At 46.5% G+C, this 21,501-nt stretch overlaps 1 protein-coding gene across 11 annotated transcripts in view; it reads right to left on the reverse strand.

The window, feature by feature from the left end:
• The window catches only part of nav1b (neuron navigator 1b), a 54,628-nt gene that overhangs the window by 11,484 nt on the left and 21,643 nt on the right, over nucleotides 1-21,501 (reverse strand). For 3 of the 11 annotated variants that reach the window (XM_078092871.1, XM_078092878.1, XM_078092880.1), the window contains 12 exons: nucleotides 20,027-20,129; nucleotides 18,355-18,711; nucleotides 7,625-7,775; nucleotides 6,322-6,625; nucleotides 4,799-5,543; nucleotides 4,029-4,445; nucleotides 3,482-3,523; nucleotides 3,221-3,381; nucleotides 2,515-2,688; nucleotides 2,002-2,054; nucleotides 1,584-1,607; nucleotides 1,126-1,203 (listed from right to left, as the gene is read on the reverse strand). In XM_078092871.1, coding sequence (XP_077948997.1) covers nucleotides 1,126-1,203; nucleotides 1,584-1,607; nucleotides 2,002-2,054; nucleotides 2,515-2,688; nucleotides 3,221-3,381; nucleotides 3,482-3,523; nucleotides 4,029-4,445; nucleotides 4,799-5,543; nucleotides 6,322-6,625; nucleotides 7,625-7,775; nucleotides 18,355-18,711; nucleotides 20,027-20,129 — 2,609 coding nt within the window. Of the gene's footprint in view, nucleotides 1-1,125; nucleotides 1,204-1,583; nucleotides 1,608-2,001; nucleotides 2,055-2,514; nucleotides 2,689-3,220; nucleotides 3,382-3,481; nucleotides 3,524-4,028; nucleotides 4,446-4,798; nucleotides 5,544-6,321; nucleotides 6,626-7,624; nucleotides 7,776-10,424; nucleotides 10,718-18,354; nucleotides 18,712-20,026; nucleotides 20,130-21,501 lie in introns of those variants that run through there. The other 8 variants (XM_078092873.1, XM_078092872.1, XM_078092881.1 and 5 more) reach the window with 4 other exon arrangements.

Raw genomic sequence — 21,501 nt, forward strand, 5'->3', positions numbered from 1 at the left:
TCCTATTTAATAGTAAAGCAATTTGTTGGTTAATTTAATAATGATGGAAAATGAAAAGTCCTTTTAATGATCATCTGTTAGAATTTTTAAGCGAAAATTAGTTGGTGAAATGTCAACATGCTTCCAATAAGGTCAACGACAGCAACTCCTCAGCTTGACGTCCGCTCGGGTTCATGCAGAAGAGTCAGAGAGCGCTCTGGAAGCAACAGTCCAACAAACCTGGCCCAGCTGTTGCACCCAGCATCCGAAGGTGCGGGTCAAAGGGCGGCCGGCAGTCCAGCAGTCAATAAGTCCAACAACGTAAAAGAGAGGGACAGTGGCGTTAAACTTCTTAAACAGAGAAGACATATTCAGAAAGAAACACTCGCACACAGGTAGGCCGCATACACTCACTCAGTAAAACCCTCAGGCTAGCTGAGTGGTGTTGGGTCAAGTTTTCAAGAGAAGACTGTAGTTCTGTGGTCTATTAGATCAGGATCAGTGGTGTGGTGGTGTTAAAAGTAAAAGCCGAACGTGACGGAAACAGCCAGGCTCAAGCATCTCGAAGCTGATAGGTGACACTAAGCGGAAAAGCAGGCGGCGGCTTCATCAAGACAACAGAACTGAAGGATTGCAGCAACAGTGGAGAGATGTGAGTGGCAGTGAGAGAACTGAGCATGTGGAATGCCTTCTGTAAGACTAAAGGTGCTTTAGGCGATGAACGTGAGACACAGCTGGGGACTTTTCTCTTGGTTTACCATCACTGCTTTCCGTTACCCCGTCATACTCCCGCTATCAGCTATCCAATGAAGGCGGTAAATGCTCCAAAATACCATCATAAAACAAAACAAGCATTGGGCAGGTAGATACTAGATGTGTTATGATGCCCTTACCGGCAGCCCAGTTATCCCTCGGCATCTAGGATCACTCACAGCGATGTCCCCTTTCTTAAGTGAACAAGCGTTCACACCATATCTTTCCCTCATCTCACCCTCACGGAAATGCAGGGCTGATAATAGATACACGTGTTGAATGGGGTTTCTGTATTTCAGTACGAACTCAGTGACTTAGCGGAGGTGTGATCGCGCAAAAAGAATCCGTGAGGGTATCTGCATTGTTCTTTTTTTCCAGATAAATCATACATACGTTGGCACTGAGCTGCATGGTCAAGTCGGCAACCTTTTCCTGGGAAGACTCCAGCTCTCGCCTCAACTTGCGGATTTGCTGTGGACAAATTGAAAAGTAAGCCACAGCAGTACGGACAGTGTCTTATGCCTTGGACAGAAAATGACCAAAAACTGAGGAAAATACAGCAATTGGATTTGTTCAAATGTGTCGTTCCATCTGCTAAACAAAAATAAAAATTCTTCAATCGACGGATGACAGGGGAACTTTTCTCGTGTCCTCATGAGGTCTGAGAACGTCTTTACTGAATGTTAGCAGGTAGTGCTACATGATAAAGAAAATCAAAGATAAAACAAAATGTTTTCATGTTCATGAGTTATGAGGCCATGCGTTAAGAGATCTCTGGATGGAAATGGCTGACGTACGATGCAGAGAAAAGACACAATGCGGGTTGAAGAGCCGAGGCACGTTGGCCTTACCTCTCCTTGTATCCTCTCCTCATTCTAAAGAAGGCATGGTGAAAGCACATGAACAACAAAGAGGGATAAGGGACAGCGTTAACTTTGAGGGCAGCTATGACAGCTACTAATCCACAAAGAAAGGGACATCACTGAACTCTTGTAGAGACAGTGATGCTGAAATGGAAAGGTGGACAAAGTACCGGAGCTTAGTCCAAGGTTACGCAAGGGGTTGTCAAACTAAAGAGGGAACGCTTTACGATCAGTTTAATGCATGCAAGGATTTCCTGCATGCTAAAAAAAGAAGAGAAGTAAGTGTCCACAAATATCTGAAATGAAAGGGATTCTCTACAAGCTCTCTGATGGCCTCGCTTACAGAAGCACAGAACACCAGCAGAAGTAACAACATATACTGTGCCCGTTGGTGGCATCTACTCACCGAGGAATGGTTGGATGAAGCATTGGACACCAAAGAGAGCACGGAGCCATGCACTGAAACAGGCAGAGGAGGGATTTGACTTAACATCCAAATAAACCATTTACTTATCCCCTGCTGTCTGAGATCACAGACTAAGGCTTACATCATTTCTATTACTCACAATCCTTAAGACAGTGGAATATCTCAAACGAGCTAATTAAGGACAACAAGTTTGAGCTCAAGTCTGTTCAAAAGTCTGCTAATTATATAAGAGTGAAAGCAGGTCCGAGTCACTGGTGGACCTGTTTACATTTGGGCAGCAGATAGTGCCGTTAAGTCCTTACATAACGCACCATTAATTTAAAATGAATGCACAAAGACTGCACTTTTTTCTTTTTTTTGTGGAAACAAATATTGTTCTGGCGTCTTCCTGAACAGATTGCGTGCTGCATGAGTGGAAAGCTTTGTCTCGTTTGAGGCTACGTTGGGCGACTCCCCTGCGGGGGGGGGTAGAGGCCCGCGGAGCAGGCTCACCATCATCCCCTGGTTCCCGGAAGGACCCGCAGCGCATCAGGCTCTTTGGCCGGTCGGCCAGGGACATACTGCTGCCCAGGGGGGAGGATCCGTAGAGATCGCAGGCCGACTCACTGGGCGGGCCGATGCTGTTGGAACGCGATATCCTCGGGGTGCCAGTAGAAATTGGGGCAACTATCACGCGAGAGAGATGTTTGAAGACAGTGAGTGGCACAGATAAGGAAGTAGGATGCATTTCTCTCTAACTTACACCCCCCCCACCTCCCCCCCCCACACACACACACACACATCTAGGTACAGGACGCCTATTCTGATGACTCGGTGAAAGGAAACACTACGATTTCACAACAGTCATGGAGATAAATATAGCCTGACGTGACCCCCTACCGCCTCCATCTCCAGCATATTTCAGACTTTTCTCGAGACATTGATATTCACATTTAATTCAATGTCCATCCGGACACCATAATCATTTTGATAATCACTTTCTCGTGATGACGTTGATGTATTATCGACAAGTTGCTACAACGTTTTCATGACTCTAAATTACATGCTGGATATTCCTCTCAGTGGAAACGTGATATCGCCGCCCTCAGTAATAATGAAGCGTTACACAGACCGGCTTATCAGATACGTCAAGTCTCATTAGTTTCAAAGACTGGTGTGTTTTTAGAACTTGGCAGCCAAATGGAGCGAGCAGACTCACCCACGTTGGTGAGAGGGGCCTTGCCAGAGGAAGGGAGGAGGAGCGGGCGGGTGGGAGAAGGCAGCTGGGGGGGGGTATCGCTCTCAGCCATGCTCACTATGTTGTGGGAGTGGCGTCGCCCCGGTTTGCCGTCACTCTCTGACAGGCTTGAGCTGTAGCGTCTGACGAAAGAAAAAGTCATTTTTACCTTAAAAAAAACGAAGATACGTCACTAGTGTGCGATTTTAAATAGATGCTAGGACGGTAATTGTCGTGACGTACTCTAAGCCTTTTTTCGGTACGGTATTTCTGTCTGTTTGCAAGCTGTGAAAAAGAAAGTAAAACATTGATAATGGGGATTGAACAGTCATTGGGAATAATTATTTTAAATTTCTCCTACACAAACAGACATCTCAAAGGTTTCTCTTTTAATCCTTTTTGTCTCTCTTGCCCTAAATGGCCTATTAGGCACTTACATACACACTGCGTTGGATTGCTTAAAAGTCATTTTTTGTTAGGTAGAAAATGATTCGGATCATCTCCGCCTTGACAGACAGACATTTTCGAACAGAGCCATCCCTCCATCTTAAATGATACCTCACAGTTTCCGCTCCGGGGAAAGGAAAGACATGGTTGGCGGGTGTGACTGCGGCCAATAAAATTATAACTCAAAGTTGGATGTCTCCACAGTGAAACTGCCAACTGGACATTTTATGTCCAACGCTATCACACGCAGTGATTAATGCAGCATTGGTTCATATGAATCTGGAAAAGTGTATTTTTTGTTTGACTATACACGTTCGGCGCATCAACGTTGGGTACAACTCACCTATCCGTCAGGTTGAGGGACGTCCTGCTGCCGGCTCCCCAGGTTCCCGCGCCCCTCTCGTCCTTGTCATGCATCTCAGTCCTGACAAACCTGGCACTGGAAGGCACGCTCATCTGGAGCGGCAGGGACTCCATGCTGCGGTGCATGCCGGACAGCTTGGGGTAGAGCAAGGGCGACGCGCTGAGACTCAGGCTTTCGCTGGTGTAGGAGCCGGGGGAATCGATGTGGAGCACGGGCGCCGGGCTCGGGGTGAGGCGGGGCGAGGTGTGGGAACCAGCCAAGTCCTGCAGCTTGGAGTAAGGGGGGACTTTGGGCGGGAGGTCCTGGAGGGTCACGCACGAATCGTAACTGTTGGAGTTGACCTTGTCCAGGTGAGCCAGGCTGGGGGGACGGCCCAGGGACTTAGTGTTCAGCAATCTAGGGATGGAGCATAAAGATATGTTGTAATAAAAGAACGGGCATGATTTGTACTTCCCAACCGCCAACCTTGTAGATAATTGTAGTTTAAATTGTCTTGAGTTTTGTCTGATTCTTCGATTTGATTTCTTGCCTTACATTTCAAGAGCAAAATCTATCCAAGGAAACATTGTTCCCATTATTCTAAACTGATGAGCTCAGTGGATTAAGTTTCTTTTTTAATGGTTTTAAATCCTGTCAGCACCACAAGTGAAATCAATCTCATTGCATTGTGTGTATCCGGGGGCATATAAAACCACAGTTGCCGTACCGCCGTGGTTCGATACCCAGGAGGTAATATTGAAATGAGACACCTTGGTGTGGTGGGCGAGGACAGTTCCGGGTATTTGCCGCTGCTGGTCCGTCTCAGGCCGTGCAGCTTCAGAGTGGCCTCCCCGGTGGACGGCGTCTCTCTTTTCAAGGAACCACAGTCTAGGTCAGCCTTGGCCTTGGCTCTCTCCTTCTCCTTCTCCCGGTCCGTCATGTTCACTGGGCCTGCGCCTGTTCGATTGGACATCTTGCCGCCGCAGCTACCGAGCTCTTTCGCCCTGGGGCCCGTGGAGGACATGGCCACGGGTTTCAGAGTCAACAGGCCGGGGTCAATGACGCCGCTGACGGGCCGAGGCGCGGAGCGGCCGATCACGCTGAGCGTGCTGGACTTGGCCGGCCGAGGCAGGCTGCGGTACTGGATGCTGTTTCGGGCGTTTGGCGCCAGGAAGCTCTGCTCGCTGCTGGCGTCGAAGCTGTTCTTTCGGCCCGAGGGCGCCCCCCCTCCTCCCACGGGCTTCATGGGGATGCCAGACGACCTGGGGGTTTTCCCCACAGTAGAGGAGCCACTGGAGATGGCGGCGCCCCCTGCTGTCATCACGGCGGCGGTGCCGGTGGCTGACGGTGGCTTCTTGTAGCCAAAGGAGGCTCCTGCTGTGGGTTTGACTAAACCTGACGGGGGCTTGCGGTGCTCTCCGTGATGGTCCCTTCCGGCATCGGAACGCGAGCGCTGCAGACCAGCGGTTTTGAGGGAAATCCTGGATTTATCCATTGGCTTCTCACTTTTAGGTGCTAGATAAAGAAAGAAAGACATAGTGGAATAAAACAAATATTTTTTTGTTAAATGACGATGAGGAGACTACTCTATTTGTCTTGTTACCACCATTACTACTTGAAAACAAAGCAAAACGAATCCCACATAAATGACCATTATACAACATCTTACACAGAAGTAAATCGATGTCATCCACTGCAGCTGGAATGGCAAGAAAATATTTGTATTTAACTTCAAATCTAAATCTACTTTAAAAATGCATCTGCCTATGATTGAGTTGAATTGAAGGATTCCTTTGCTGAATTAAACTAGACTCACTACGTTACAGTCACTGTACTGATGACTGTAAATTGCATTACAACTCAATTTCAACCATGGCATGTTTGTTGGGGATTCAATAAATCCAGTTGCTGCAGACGGCAGACACAGCGTCTGTGCAGAGTAAGTAAGGGGCTCGTCTCTGAGATAATAACGTGAACTTTGCGCTGTTCTTTTTTTAATGACAAATCTCTAATGGTGCATTTTTCCTTTAGTATACTGGGGTACAAATCAAAAACCTGGCTCACGCTGAGGCGCTCCACTTCTGCCTCGCTGCAGACACCAAGCAGACCTCGGCTGCTTCAAAAACCGGCTGTTTTACATTTAGATACAGCATACAAGGAGATAATGGACGACATAGATTTAGTAGTTAAAGCAAGTTGAAAGCAGCAGAGAAGCACCTCATTTTTGGGAGGGATAGTAGATAATAGAGCAGCCGAATGAAAAGCGATTGTGCCCATAGACTGTAGCACTCACCCGCCACTTTCAACGTGCTCTGAGAGGTATGGGTGATGGGGGAGGTCACTCCTACGGGGGGGTTGCGGCCCTTCTTGAAACTACCCGGATGACCCAAGCTTTGAGGCTTCCTCGGTTCCCCTTTACACGCGGACTCTTCACCGAGGCCCGGGGGCTTCTTCCTCCACTTGCTCGGGGGGGCCTCGGCCTTGAGACTCCCCGTGTCATAGCTGCAGCCGTCGAGCTTGTTGGCGGCTTTGCCGTCCTCGCTGTACCACGAAAGGCCGCTCTCCACCAGGCAGCGCTTCTCTGCGTCGGTGCGGAGCTGCGGAGAAGGGGAAGGGGAAGGGAGGAAGGGGGGGGAGGCACAGGGCGGGCAACCGTCACCTTTGTTTCATCTCAGCTTCATTCCAGTGGGAAGCGGGGGGAGACGGAGTGATTTGCCCCGAGCTGATTAGAGAGAGCCGCAAGGGGAAGAGAAAAGGGCGGAAAACAAACTCCGAATGAAAGAATATGGATTGAATACTTTCAGAGAAAAATCAACACTAGAGTTATAAAGAGAAAATCTTCATCTTTATAATAACAGACTGTACAGTGGAAAAAAGAAGACAGCTATACTTTAATAGAAACTTGATCATGTGGTGCATTGAGGAGGTGGCACTGAGGATAAAATTGGGCATGCTGCTTTTTGGCAGCCTGTTCGTATAATACAGAGTGGCAGATGGCTCATTGAGTACCACTAACGTTCATTTCTCCCAAGCGAGCGCTCTGTAAGTAAGCAAAAAGACAAAATGTCTACCTGGGTAAAAGCTCAAAATCCCATCCCCTTCATCGAAGATGAAAACAAAAAACAGTTTGATGAGGTGGGCAATCATTTGTGTCTGAAAAAAATCGAAATCTACCTTGTTAACGTCCCAGACCCGTTTCCTTCCTGACAAATAAACTCTTAACATGCATGTGTTAAAGATAAGGTGAGCGCAGAGAAACCTTTCGCCGTCCAGTGGAGCCGAACACAGACCTTTAGTGTGTAGCGCTGCGCACGCCTCATTCTGCGCAGTGCAGGTCAAACATCCAGGTGAAGGAACAACAAGCAGTTTTTCCAGTGAAAAGAGGCTTTCATTGCGGCTGAGATTTATTACACTGTGACGTACCGAGATGCTCTTTGGTTTGATTGAGTCTTTGCTGCCTTTTTTTTTTTGTGGACTTGTCAAAACAAAGGACTCACATTTAGCACATGAAAGCACATGAGTGGAGCCTTAAAAGTGAAAGATCAAGGAGCCTAGCGGTGTCACGGACCGCCAGGTTATACGGCGTCTCGGCTCACCATAACAGAGGAGCTGCGTCTGGATCCCAGCGGCGTGCTCGGGAGGGAGTTGAGGGAGGAGCTGACGTTGAACTCCTCTGAACTGAGGTTCTCCGAGCCATCTCCTTCGCCGTCGCTGAGCCCGCTGCTGATGGAGCTGCTCTCATCCCACCTGAAAAAAAGACAGGAGCTGCTATCAATTAAGCGGCAGCCGGGTGAACGTGCAGCAGGGCCAAAGCTGCAGCAGCCGGAGTGTGAAGGGGGCGAAAAAAGGCTGGCAGCGAGCGCCATATGTCCCATCTGCCTGCAGTAAGCTCACACAAGCAGGTAATTCCAACATGGCTGCAGCTGCTTTGATTCAAATAACGCATCAGAGCTGTAGACAATGGGTAACCGAAGCCCCAGGACCTGATCCCTCTTTAATAATGAAATAAAGTATGATTTTATTTCACTTTTTTATAGAATTTGCTCTGCTATGTACTGATAAGTTTATATTGAATAGTTTTAATAGTGGTCAGCAGTTGCAATTCATTCATTTTGACATTTCCAGTATCTGGGAAAGCTCCATTAGATATGATTGAGTTGAAGTAACCCACCAAACACAAACCTCAAGCCAAGTGGTGAACGAAGCTTTGAATAACCTTTAAAAAGCTAGGAGTGATAATAACATGGTAAGCTTGGACGTTTCCCTTCGAGCTGAAATAATGTATGAACGCTTGACCATAATTTAATAAACTAGCAAAGCAAGTCCTTTTTAGGAGCCAAACAATCAGTTACAGCAGCTTCAAGGGAAACTTTACAGGACACGCTGATAAATCTGGCTGAATAAAAAGACAGCTCCGGGTTTAAAAAGCAGTTAGGTAGGCTCTGAAGCCGGATGAGAAGAAATCAAGAGTGACAGGCCCCCGACCCCTCGCTGACCCCTTGGCTCCACCCCACATCCAAGTCGCCCTGAAAACAGATGCTGCCGGACCGGCCTCTCGTGCGAGGGAAGGCGTGCAGGGACACACCGTGGAAAGTGCTCGCTGGGCCTCAGGTCTCCGGAGACCGAGTGTTTGAATACATTCAAAATGCAGATTGCTGTGTAGAGTTCAACAAGAGGTGCAGCCTCTCGGGTCAACGGAAACATCACAGGCGCTGATCAATTCAATACACAAAGGTTCATTCAAGAAGCATTCGAGAGGAAGTTGTCGCACGTGCTTTGGAAGAGCCGTAACGTTACGTCGAATGAGAAAATGACGTCTCCAGGGAGGTAAATGCGAGTCCAACTTTAGATTTGTATAAATTACGTTCCCCATCATTATTGGCAACCACAGGTGGTAAACTAATTTATGTTGGCGCATAAAAACCTTGTCGCTGTGGAAAAGGTAGATTAATAAGACCCTTTAAGGGTGAGTCACCGCTTGAGCTGGATCCTTGGTTCTCTTTTGAGTTGCCGGCTGAGCTGAAAGTGCTCTTTGCGGCTCCGCAAGTCTGCAATTAGCAGAGGAACATGGAACTTGGAATAGCACAGAGAAACACAGTGAGACAAAAGTGCCCCTTTACCCGATTAACCGCATGAGTTGTATAACAGCGCCGAATCTTACACCCTGACACCTTGGTACTAACCGTTCTGAAGCACAACAGCAGCCTTTTAGTGAAGTGATTTGCACAAGAACTCAAGGAGGGACCCGAGATTAATAATTAATCTTCAAAATGTTGGAAGTGTTTTCACATCAAGGGAATCATTTTGATTCACACTAAGTCCAGATGTTGGCGGCGTGTTCGAACAATACCACCTCTGTCGGGGGCGACAGAGCGGCCATGAATAACCCCACAGGGAGGTCAGCCTATAAGAAGCAGGGGGGGGGCAGTGGATTGTTGACATTACAAGTGTCTACTCTCAGAGGTGAAATCTAGACAGAAAGAGGGTGGGAGTAAACCAGCAAAGTGCATACTTCATACACAGTGGCAATTAAGTTTTTGTTTTCCGTGGCACAGCGCCAACGTCTCTCTGATTTGTGTGTCTGCGCTGTTGCATTGGGTTGCTGTGAAAATGTTTTCATTTGAAAAGGGCCGAGGGGTGATTGGTGTGGTCGGAGCAGGGTGGGGACGTTGCAATCACTGTTCACCCCCCTGTGAATCTTACAGCGTCACTAAAGAATCGGACTCACGGGCGCGTCCCTGCAAGCCAGACACTGCAAAGACAACACAGGAGCAGTCCAGAGTCCAGATGCATGCACAAAATCAGGCTCCTTGTAGCCATTAAAGTAAACAAGATTAAATAGCACACAGTGAAAAGAATGTAGCTTGCAGGTTGTTGTTGTTGTTTGTTGTTGCATAAAAGGCAGCAAAGACAAAGCTCCTGCGGGTGCAGGCCTTTGGCTGATAGATGTGTTTTTCCTCCAAGAATAAAATAGGTTTCCAAAGAGATAATTCCTCTTTCTGAATCACTGTCAATGCACGTCTCTGCACTAATATTTTCATCTAGATGTCAACATATAAAACCCTTCAACAGCAAATCCACAAGATCAATGAAAGAAACTACTTTACTTAGCAGCAGTAATTCATTATTTTAGGTGTCTAATACAAATGATCTAAATAAGCCGAATTCATCCTGTAATCACCGGTATTTAATCGGCCGAAAGAGGAATACTGTTCCGTTAGTAAAAGAACGGGACACGCCAACAAGACGGAAAAGCCAACGAATGAATCGATTACGCAGGTTAAACGATAGTACTGAAGTGTTTACGTTAAACTCTGAAGTAAATAATACAAAATCACCAGTAAAATGTGTTCAGCGTCTCTGGAAACCGAGATGATGAATTATCTTCCACGTTACCTCGGCGTATAAAGGAAAGTCCTCCCGGCTCGCAGCGGAGGGACTTCGCCGATCCGAACCTGGCCGCTCATCGGTGATCGATCGCCACCCAACTTCCCTCCACGATCCGCGTGGCCCTCCGCGCGAGCACAGAGCGCCGATGTTCACCCACCGCGCGGAGCAGAGAGAAGCTCGGAGAAACGCCCCCCCCCCCGTCGCTCCCTTCTCCCCCACCGCCCCCCAAAAAGAAGCTGACGAGAGCTGAGACCCGACGCCCCTCCGAGAGATGGCGGCCGGCGGCGGTCTGGCTGTGCGGTAACCATGGCAACCCGAATCACTCTGGTAACGGGGTAAGCTAATGCTACCTAGTGATGTGACTACTCGTGCTCATATTGCGTTTACGTGGCATTTTGTTGCTCTAATGTCCTCAAATATCTGACTTTTAAATCATCAAATTAGCCCAAACAAATTGCCTCCAGGGGACAGTAGTTATAATAAACCTAGTCCTCCTGAGATGTACTATGGGCTATTCTGCGGCTCTAGTTGTTCCAGATTAACCGACATTACGTCATTAGGGTTGACTTGCCTCTGGTCTTGGGCTGGACTGGCACCTCAAACCAAAGGTGTGGGCATTTAGGAGTTACATAACCAGACATTGTTTTGCAACTCGACCAATACTGCAGATTAAGGTCGTGATGTCTCGATTTATGCAGCTTTACAACGTAATAATATATTGATGATATTGATATCAGGGGTTTTGACAACAGACTTAACAGGGAAACAAGTTTAAACTGAGGGCTGAATCACTGCGAGCTCAGATTCCCATTAAGCTACATTTTGTAATATCAATGGAGCAAGTTCATATGAAATGTAAGGGTTTTCCTTCTTGTAGGGATTAAACCACTGTTTTGCCGTCAGGGTAGCATCCTCAAATGATCTTTTTCCCGGAGTCAGATGCTCGTTGGATAAAAGATTGTTGTGTCTGCCTCTATCGGATCCTCGTCAAAAAGCCGATTCACCACCAAACCGCACAGGAGGACATGCATTTTGTGTTGGATCACGTTTGCTTTTTTTGCCATATCCAAACAGGTTTGGAATGAGATGTTGAGGTGGTGGATGGGTAAAAAAAACAAGGCACAATCAGGACTGTTGTTCGTTTCCCCGGTGAAGCAAGAACTTTAGTTGAACAAAAGCGAGTATTTTGTTACGTGAACTTCAGTTTCCTAAACATATCAAAGTCATTTTGCTGCATTTCTGTTTGCCGGCAATTTACATTTACCACATGTTACAAACTGTTTCAACCAAGAGGAGGAAATATGTGTTTTTTTAATGTTTAGTTAGAAGGGGTTGGCTTTTCCCGCCTATTTGGCTTGCTAAAAAAAAAAAAAAAGTTTGTTGAAGAATACCTAAAACAAAAATGTCTTTGCCCAGAATGATGCATGCTGAATTGTTTACAGCCTCCTGTTTACTTCAGCCAAGCCACACAGAGCGGCTGAATAAACTATCACCTGAAAAGCCTCGCAGCCGTGTTTGTGCTGCACACTAACATCTGTCCCGCACTGATAACAGAATGGCTTCTAACCGAAACATCCTCTTCATGTTTTTGCTAGTTTGGCCATTTATAAACTGTTGAAATAGAGATCTGACCCATCTGCGGGTGGTCGTGGCTCCGCGAGGAACCTTTACGTTACCGCGCAACAAACCTGTTTCTCAATCTGACCCTTTCCTGTGGTTGCTTTTGACCCACACGTGAGATTTCCCTCTGCTGCAGTAACCTGTGCACAACTCTTGATACATTCGCAATAACAATGTGAAAAGCGAGTTGATCTGAAGAAACATGTTGAATGATACAAATCGAATGTATAACAATGGGTATAACTATGATGCAATAAAACAGCCTCTCTTCTGGCAAGGATTTCCACAGGATTTAGTGCTGCAGGGATTTGCTGCCTGCATTAGTGGGGTTGAGCGCTGACCATGTGTGATAAGGACCGGGCTCTTCCAAACCTGTGCCACTTCATCCCCAAGGTGTTGGAGGAGATTTGAGGGCAGAAATATGTGACCTTCATTTGCACCCAATGTGGAAAACTTCTTCACGGGCCTGACTTTGTGCAGAGGGGAACTGTCATGTGAGTGAAAAAAACAAAATTACCTTCCGCTGAAGCTCAAAAATGAATTTTTGAAAGATTTCCTTCAATCCTCTATTAAGACCGAGACGCAAAAGCTTGAAAACAGGCTTGATAGTGGAAAGCGCTCACATATGATGCATCTTACAGCCACTTCATTATTTATCAATTAAACTAGCCCATCATCATTCTCAGCTTGAATTATATCCAAATGCTTTCAGTTAACGACACAAGAGATGAGAAGATAACTAAATCTATCTGGGTGAATTTGAGCCGTGTTTCTGCATTGCAGCCGGTTTGTGACATTAGATCTCCAGCAGGGGGCACAATGACATAAAGCTGTGCCTCATGGAGCTACAGTTCAGCGTACGTGCCCTGTAAACGTGTATTATTAAAAAGAGCCACCACTTGGCATTTGGAAGCAAAAGTAAAATCTCTCTTTACAGGATTAAATATGAAGCCTTTGACGCAGAGAAAGACATTTGATTCAATGGTAAAACGTGGGGGATTATTTCAGAGAGACGGCATCACGGGCCGTTTAAGTATCATTATTCAACGCAGGACTACAGTTTTAAAAGCCGGGGCAGAGCTTTGCTTCAGCACATCTGCAACGGGTCTGCGATGAGAGTGCTTGCACCATCTCTGCGAGGCCCCAGAAAATCAGACTCGTCTGATTATTGGACTGGAAAATAAATGAGCCTCGGACAGGAAACTCTGGCCTGCTCCCAGGCACCATATAGCTGGTGCACACTTCTACCTGAGAGCCAGAGCCACATGTACAGGCTGAGAGTCAGGAAAGGTGTGGTGTCCTGTGAACTGTGTTCATCTCACAAAATGGATACTCAAACACTGAACTTCAACAGTGGGGTTGGTGCAGAGTCGGTCCACGAGCATATCCGAATACCTCAACGAACGTATATTCATTAATCTGGACCCACCAGACTTCATTAGCTAGACTTAAAGCAGATAATCTGACATCTTTGTACTGACTTCAAACAAACCTATCAAATTAAGGCAGAATGACGGAATAACATGTTCCACATGATTCCGATACAGACATTTATATATATATATAAAAACATTGAGCCAGACAGTATCATATTTTCCACCTTGGGGGCTGAGTGTTATGCGCTGGTGGAATCCAAACTGCACACGCAGACGACCACACGCAGACATGATACTGGGCTGATTCATACTCCCTGGGGTGCTGCTGTAATGCTCCATTATTCACGTGGGGGAGGATGTTAGATGAGGCGGGTCTGGGGTCAGGAGGGGCCTTCCAGATGCAATATTTCATTGACCCTTTGGTGGAAAAATGAGAGTTCCACATTGACCCCAGATGTGTCTGAGCTGTTGACTGGGGCCGGATGGTGCAGTCTGGGTGGCAGTAAAAGAGACGGAGCCTTTCATTACGGCTCTTCCCTCGAATAACAAATCGGCTTAAACATGTCCAAATGCAAAACTTGATCTGTGTGTGTGTGTGTGTGTGTGTATAGTCTTCAGAGGTGACAAAACAACATCCCTTCTTGCAGAGCAACAGCCCGTGAAGGACTGACCCCAAGTGGAGGCCTCACTAAACTGTATCCCAGTAGCGCCTGCAGAGACCTCCAGCAGAGAGGCCAAAACGCCATTCTCAGGCAGATGGGTTTAAGTCGGAAAACGTGTTCGGCGAGCTCTCTGTGCCCATGGGAAGGTCTAACCCAGGCGGGCAGGAAAGGGAAATTGACAGCAGACGGCCAGCGGCACAGATCCGGTATCAGACGACTACAACAAACCCTTTGTGCATTACAGGATGTGCTCGTCAATTCCACGAGTGATGCTGTCAAACTACAAATACTCACTTTCGTACTGTGCATGCCAACCGCCTAGGCAGATACACTGACTTGCATGGGAAGGGCTTTATTATGGTTACCATGGGAATGACATTGCCAGAGGAGCAAACTAAGCCGAGGGCCTGGCTCATCTGCAAAATACAGTAGTGGAGGCAAAGATTGCAATGCAATGCATTCAGTGCTTTCGAGGGGTAAAACTATGTCACTCTGGTCGGAAACCTTCCATCGCACAGCTTTTACTTTAATGGACTTTAAGAGGTTTGTTCTTTTCTGGTCCATCACACAGTAGATTTCTGGAAAAACTGCTAGAGTGAAACCAAAGGCTAGTGGAAACAACACAAACGGAAACACAACTAATATCCACGGAGACACACAGCTCTCCCCACAGTGGCAATTGTAAAATAATCGAATTAAGTGGTTAGCGTGCTGCCTTCACACCCAACTCCCTCCGTTGGCAGTCAACATACACACTCCCCCACACGTACATCCATTCAGCAGCTATCACACTGACACACTAGGCAGTCCATCAGACGGTCATTGGAAGACGGTTGCCATGGCAGCAGATCCCGAGCCTCGGTGCCGCATGATCAGAGGTGTGATGCTGCTGAAGCGGCCTCCCTTCTCTGCTCTGCACATGCATGCTGCTGTGCAGAGGCACGGTCCCGAGATGCCCAAATGCTCGCCCTCAAAAAAATAAAAATCTGCTGTGACCTTGTAGCAGGAAAAGATATATTTGGTTCCCCTGCACCACGTCTTCATCCGCAATGTGTATTCCACTGTTTATCCATCGGTGATGTGGAATCTGTGACTTGCTGTGTGAGGCCACGAAATCTTAAACACCTACCTGATGAATAAAAAAATTCTATTAAAATTCATCTGAGCGCACCACGATTAGCACTGAAGCTATGACACGAGGAAGGAAGTCAAGCGCTGTGAGTGCTTCTCATTGCTTCTCTCCTCAGTCAGCCAACGAGTTAGAGCCAAACCTATAATGTAGACAGATATTATGATATCTTCCAATACAAGGGTTTTCCATCCGCTAATCCGAAGTAAATCTGTCAGATACAATCCTCATGTTCAGGGTGATGGGCCTCTTGGGGAATTCACATGTTCTGGTACAAATATTAGGCTCCACTAAATGACAGTATGGAAAAAACATGCCATGTTTACCCAGTTAACATCTGCATTGAACATGGATAACTAACCTGCGCTTGTATATTCTACAGTGCCTTTAATACATAAACCATAAAAGATGTTGAATACTGGTCATAATTTAAAAAACCAAATATAGGAAAAAAAAACGCAATGTGATCTAGTTACTTTTACTACTTATAAACCATTTTTTTAAATGCGGCTTGCAATATGGTGATATCCTTTCGGTAATGGTGAAACTTGGCCAATAGGTCTTTAGTTAATATTTGCTTATATGTTAAATCCTTTTTTCTTTAAGTGAGCCAAAGCGGATTGTCATGCAGCAGTGTGTTGCTGCAGAGAAGAGGCTCTGATGGAAGGATGGAGCTCTCGAGGACGTGGAGATCCATGTTGCATCCTATTATTGACGAGGCAGACACACTGTAGCAGTGATTACTGTCAGGGTCTACAAATACAGCTTTAACCAGCGCTGTCTGCAGTGGCTTAATCAATATCCATTAGACGTCAAGCATTGTGCTGCTGTTGCATCCAAACAACCTGCACGTCTTATTGTTTCACCAGTAGATGTCTCTTTCCACAGGGTTTACACGTCCATACAAGCGGCACGCGTTGAAGACCACAACATCATTATTTATTGTCGAGAAGTCTCACTCTAGCAGTAGAGCTAGTAGATTAAGTTAATTATATTTAATGCTTTTTTCAGATCAGGGAAATGCACAATCATGGAGAACTAGGACAATAGAACGGAAGCAAAGGAGGAGAGAAATTCCACTTCACCATACAGTCGATTACCAGCTGTTTCCATGGTTACGTAGGAGGAGCCCTTCAAGAGCTTGCAGCTAATGGTCCTCAATGAGCTGCAGTGTGAGTGTGAGAAGGGATGTACAGTAGAGATGCAAATGTGACACAGAATTTGAAACCGGGAGGAAAGAAATTAGAGCAAGTGCCTGCTTCAAAAAGCGGATCAACTAGTTATCTGCACCAACAGGTTGTTGCTATAGTCATGGGGGAGGATTAATTCTTGATATTGAGAACAGCTCTCCTCTACTCTGGCAGGAGAATTAAGGATCTTTTCCAATAAAAACCAATGCAAACACGGACCACCAAAGCATGCAAATCAGAGGGTTTCCACCGTGTTGTATATTCCAAATATAAGCATGCAACCTCCTCAAGGTCAGAGAGAAAACAGCCCCCCACTGTTTCCATGTATTGTTGTGTTTTGGCAGCTTCAATAGCCTGTAATAACTATTACCATGGATGTATCCAAACACCCACAATCCTCTTGGTCTATCGTCTCCTAGAAAGCATGTTTATGGACTGTTGTACTCTCGAGGCCGAACGCTGATCAAGACGATGCACTTTTAAAAAGAAGGTTACATGAAATGATTAGCATCATTTGGTGCCTGCGGTGCTGCAACGCTCACCTCTCACATCATTTTGAAGCTGCACTCTAGAGCTCATGCCGCGAGGGACGAAATACAGGGCAGATTTAAATGGATTTTGTGTGTAGGAATGTTACTGTGAGGAATGGACCCGCATGACCTAATCCCAGATTAATCCCAACCTCATCGGGTTTCTCATGTCTGATCCTTTTTCACCTGCCTCAAAATAAATCCTAAACCTTAACAAATAGTGACAGTGGTCTATGTTTATTGAATCCAATGCTTCTTTCTTTCATCCTTCCTGGTCGCTGCGAACTCCTCGGGTTTTTTGGCAAAAGTTCAAATGACCCATTTCACACTTTTCTTCTTCGTTGCTCCAATTCTTTACTCATCCAAATGAGTCTCATTTCTTTTCTCGTCCATACTGTAGTAAGAACGTGACCTGGCCAGCAGAGACAAGTGAGCGCCCACAGGGGCTGAGTTTAAATCCCACTGCATGTGCAAAAGCGATAAAGATGCTAAACCACACTGGAGATCTGCCCTGGATTCTTTCTCTCACTGTCAGCTGTCATCTCGGGAGAGGGAAGTAGATAAAGACACGAGGGATGTGGGATGAGAAAAGCTAGGAGAAGAAGAAAGAAAACCAGAGGAGGAAGAAGAACAACTTGAATAAGGCAAAGTAAAAAAGAAGTGGAGGAGAAGAAGAGGGAGATAAAGAATAGTGTGAAGAGAGAGATGAAGAAGAATAAGAGCTTCAAGAAGAAAAAGAAAAGACAGGAAGACAAAAAAGAAGAAGAAATAGTATGTAGAGCATGAAGAAGACTTGCGAAGAAGAGCAACTGTAACTAGGAGGAAAAAATCCTGTTAAGAAAAAACAAGTTGATCAAAACAAAGCGGATTGTTGCTTTTTCAACTTTTTTTTTAAACACATCTCTTTCAGATTCAGACGGCGAGTAGTTTCTTTGCATGAGAAGAGGGAGCGCTCATTGTGTAATTGCGAGGACACCCCAGGAGTTCAAGATCTCCCCTCCGTGAAAAACTTCTGACGGCCTTCTCTCACTGTCAGCAAAACACAGCTCGTGGGCACTGTGAGAAAAGCTTCAAGGGCAAGAAGAAACATAAGAGAAGCGTTATCGCTGGAGACAGCTGATGAAAGCTCTTTGATAGTGCAAAGCATCAGATAACAAGACAAGCAGAAAGCCGCGGTGTTAGTATCCACGAAACCACTGTTGCATGTTAAAATGCCGCCTAATTAAAATACTCAAACTCAGAATGCAACCATGAGCATTCGCAGCAGGGCAACAATCAGCTTATGGCCCATTGTGAGTAAAAGGAAACGTGACAACAAAGCCGAGCTGACCTTTTAAAAGTCACAAGGTGAAGGCCGAAGGGACAAACCAGCGTGCAGCGTTGCTATGGCAACAGGGGGCGTAACAACCCCGTCCTCGCGTGCTCTTACCCGTTGGCCAGGTTGTCGTCGTCGTCTTCCGGCAGGCTCTTCCCGAGAAGGTCGCTGTCGCTCAGGTAACCGGACTTGAGGTCGCCGTCGTCCAGCCCTTCGATGAGCTCGATGCGAGACGTGCTGCTGAGGCGGCCGGAGCAACGGGCCGGCATCGTTTGGGCCGCGTACTGCGACCCTGCGGCCTTGCTCCCCTTGTAGCCGGCGCCCGTGGAGGACGGGGCGTCGCCCGCCTGGAGCCGAGGGCTGGACTGGCCGTGGCGCCAGGAGAGCGGCGAGGAGCGGTTGGACAGGCTGGACACGCTGCGGGCGTTGGTGTCGTCGCTGTCGTAGCCCACGTTGCTGCTGTCCACGCAGCTGAAGGACGACAGGGGAAGGGGCAGCGCGGGTTATATTCAGACGCCGTTGTCCAGAAACGACAGAAATCATCCGAGGGGGAAAATGTTCTTTCCTCTCATTCCTTCAGAGAAACCCACAGCGACATTGAGTTCCCGATGCCCCAGATAGAGCAGTCGTGTCGCATGGTCTTCAGGGGACTAAAACTAAAAACGTGGCCTCTTTGAACCCAAAGACGAATAAATGGACGCCCCCTTGTGTTAACATGGCAAAGACTATCTGTCTCTGTCTCTTTGAACAACACATTCACGCAAGATCTTTCTTTGCACGACTGTGTCCTATCTAAAGCCACTTCTTCCTCCATTATCCTGAGCATTTCACTCCTGTAAGTGGGGCGGGTATGGAAATGTCCTCCTGATGGCCCGGGAGCTTCTTCTGTTTCTGCCAATTACATAACTACAGCTCACCCATATAAATATTGCAATGGCTACGACGAGTATTTTTATCCATTGTTGATGGATAATTCATCCATATGGATGCAAGCTGGTGAAACTGCAGTGCTGAACCCCATGCAGGGTTCATATTTATTCCCATTGTAAAAGACATCCGAATGATTAAAGATGATTTTATTACATCAATATAATGCTGAAAAAAACCCAAGCATCCAATGGCAATTACTAATAATAGGTCAACATTTTTGCTGATGCCAAAATATCTGCATACGCACAGCGTTTAATGCCTAATTCCGGAACGGGTTAATAAGCAGCGCTGGTCCACCAATTCAAGCTACAACAGTTAAAAAAGAGCTTTATACAGCTGCAGAATTTGGATACACTTTACAGGGAAATGAGTGGGAATGAGTGACTCTCAAATTGCACAGAAAATTGATTCTGTATTCATGTAAAAAGAATGTGGAGGTTCAAAGTGATAAAAGCAGAATGTCGCATTCATGCTACCCAGGATATTAAAACATCGCGGTTCAATCGTACATATGAAAGTGACGGGACCTGTCCTCCACATGTGCCATGTGCTGTGGTTGTTGCCTCAGTCTAATGCCTGGGCCTTTTGCAGAAGAGCCAACAGAGAGACTTCCTAGAAGGAAGTCATGAGCATGAAACAGATGGGCTATTTAGGAAGGATGGAACCCAGATGTGCACCAGGTGGCAACTGCTTACACTTTATTGTGCCATGTATTTATCCAACTAGCTCTTTTTTCAGTTCAAACAAAACATGCACGGCCTTCATTGGTTGGTGTGTGATTTTAGTCACGTGACGTGGCAGACGGCATTTAAGAGACAATTTTAAAATCCCCCAAATGCCGATGGAGCGCACTCACCTATGACTGAGCTGAGAGCCTCGCAGACTGGACATTGTATCCTCCAAATTCTGGCGGAGGTCAAGGACATTCTGCACGGTGCGCTTCCTCTGGGACTCAGGGTCTGTGGGTCAGTCATGCAGAACAAAAAGGTCATAAAACATTTAGTGTCAAGATAAAACTCAAGACACCAGCTGGCATTTTGCGGTGGTTTGTGCTTTGTGTTTTAAGAGAATTCATGGATTCAAACTGACCCCCCACACAGACACACACACACACACACACACACACACAAACGCACACATACGCAGGCATGGGTTCTCCATGACTTGTGTCCGGACCGATGGGACGGGCGTCTCCTTTGTAAGCACACAGCCAGCGTATGTTCACATCGTTAAGCAGACAAATGTCCCTCCATGGGCTCCCTCGCCATGGTAACATCCGCTCCATCCCTCCCCTCTGCACCGAGATGGTACATCCCGCAAAGGGAAATACGGAAAAACGGGGCCTCCGACTTGAATCGCCCACCCGGGTGGGTTCTGACATTCATGCCACTGCAGGATCTATTTTTTTCTTTCCCTCCTCAGCCTCCTCAGCCTCCATCGGGCGTTGACTCCAGAGTCATTGGGCTGAACAAGGAGCTGAACTGCAGCCGGACGGATTGCGCTGCAGGTCAGATGCTTTGGATGGAGCTGCGTGCAAACGTAAAGCGCGGAGTCAGCGTGCCGTGACCGTGTCACATCAGTATTACACTACAATTATGTTGTTGTGTCGGCGGTAACAAATGAGGGAAACCACCCAAGTTTTAGAAACAAAATGAGGTGGGGATTTCCACTTGAATGTGGGGGGGGAGGAAATGGGAAGATGTTAGGGGAACAGATTTCAAATAATGGGCTGTTTTCATATGAGGAGGTCATTCGCACCGTGTATAAAGAGCATCAATATCACATGGAAACAATTACATGCCCTGCATGCATACACAGGATTTGCTAACTTCCCTCTTGCAAACCAGCACTGTGTTATTAGGCTGAAGGCGTGTTCATATTAGTCGATTTAAATAGTGTCCAAATACATGAACTTCATGTACTCAAACAGTAAAAAACCTATAATGATATATGAACATTAAATGGCCCCCAACCGGACAGGATAGATATGTTAAAAAAAATTCTGATTATGTTACTCCAAAGTAATGAACGTTTCCCTCAAAACGTATTTAAGTAAATGTAATTTATAGAAGGGTTGACCCCGGGTATGCTTAGCTAGAAGCAAGCTTCTTCTGAAAATAAGTCCTTGGCATCAAAAAATGCCAAGGACTTATTGAGGACTTATTTCCACGTACTCCTTGAAAGTCCTTAACTTTTTAGGAATAAATCATTTAGTCACAGCACATCCACAAAACGCGACACTAGCCACATTCTAATTCTGGCACACTGCTAACTTATTCATGTTCAACTCCCTGGAATATATATTCAAACCTGCATCCTGGGTTCAGAGAT

This window comes from Gasterosteus aculeatus, chromosome 17 (assembly GCF_964276395.1).
Source record: "Gasterosteus aculeatus chromosome 17, fGasAcu3.hap1.1, whole genome shotgun sequence".
Lineage (NCBI taxonomy): Eukaryota > Metazoa > Chordata > Actinopteri > Perciformes > Gasterosteidae > Gasterosteus > Gasterosteus aculeatus.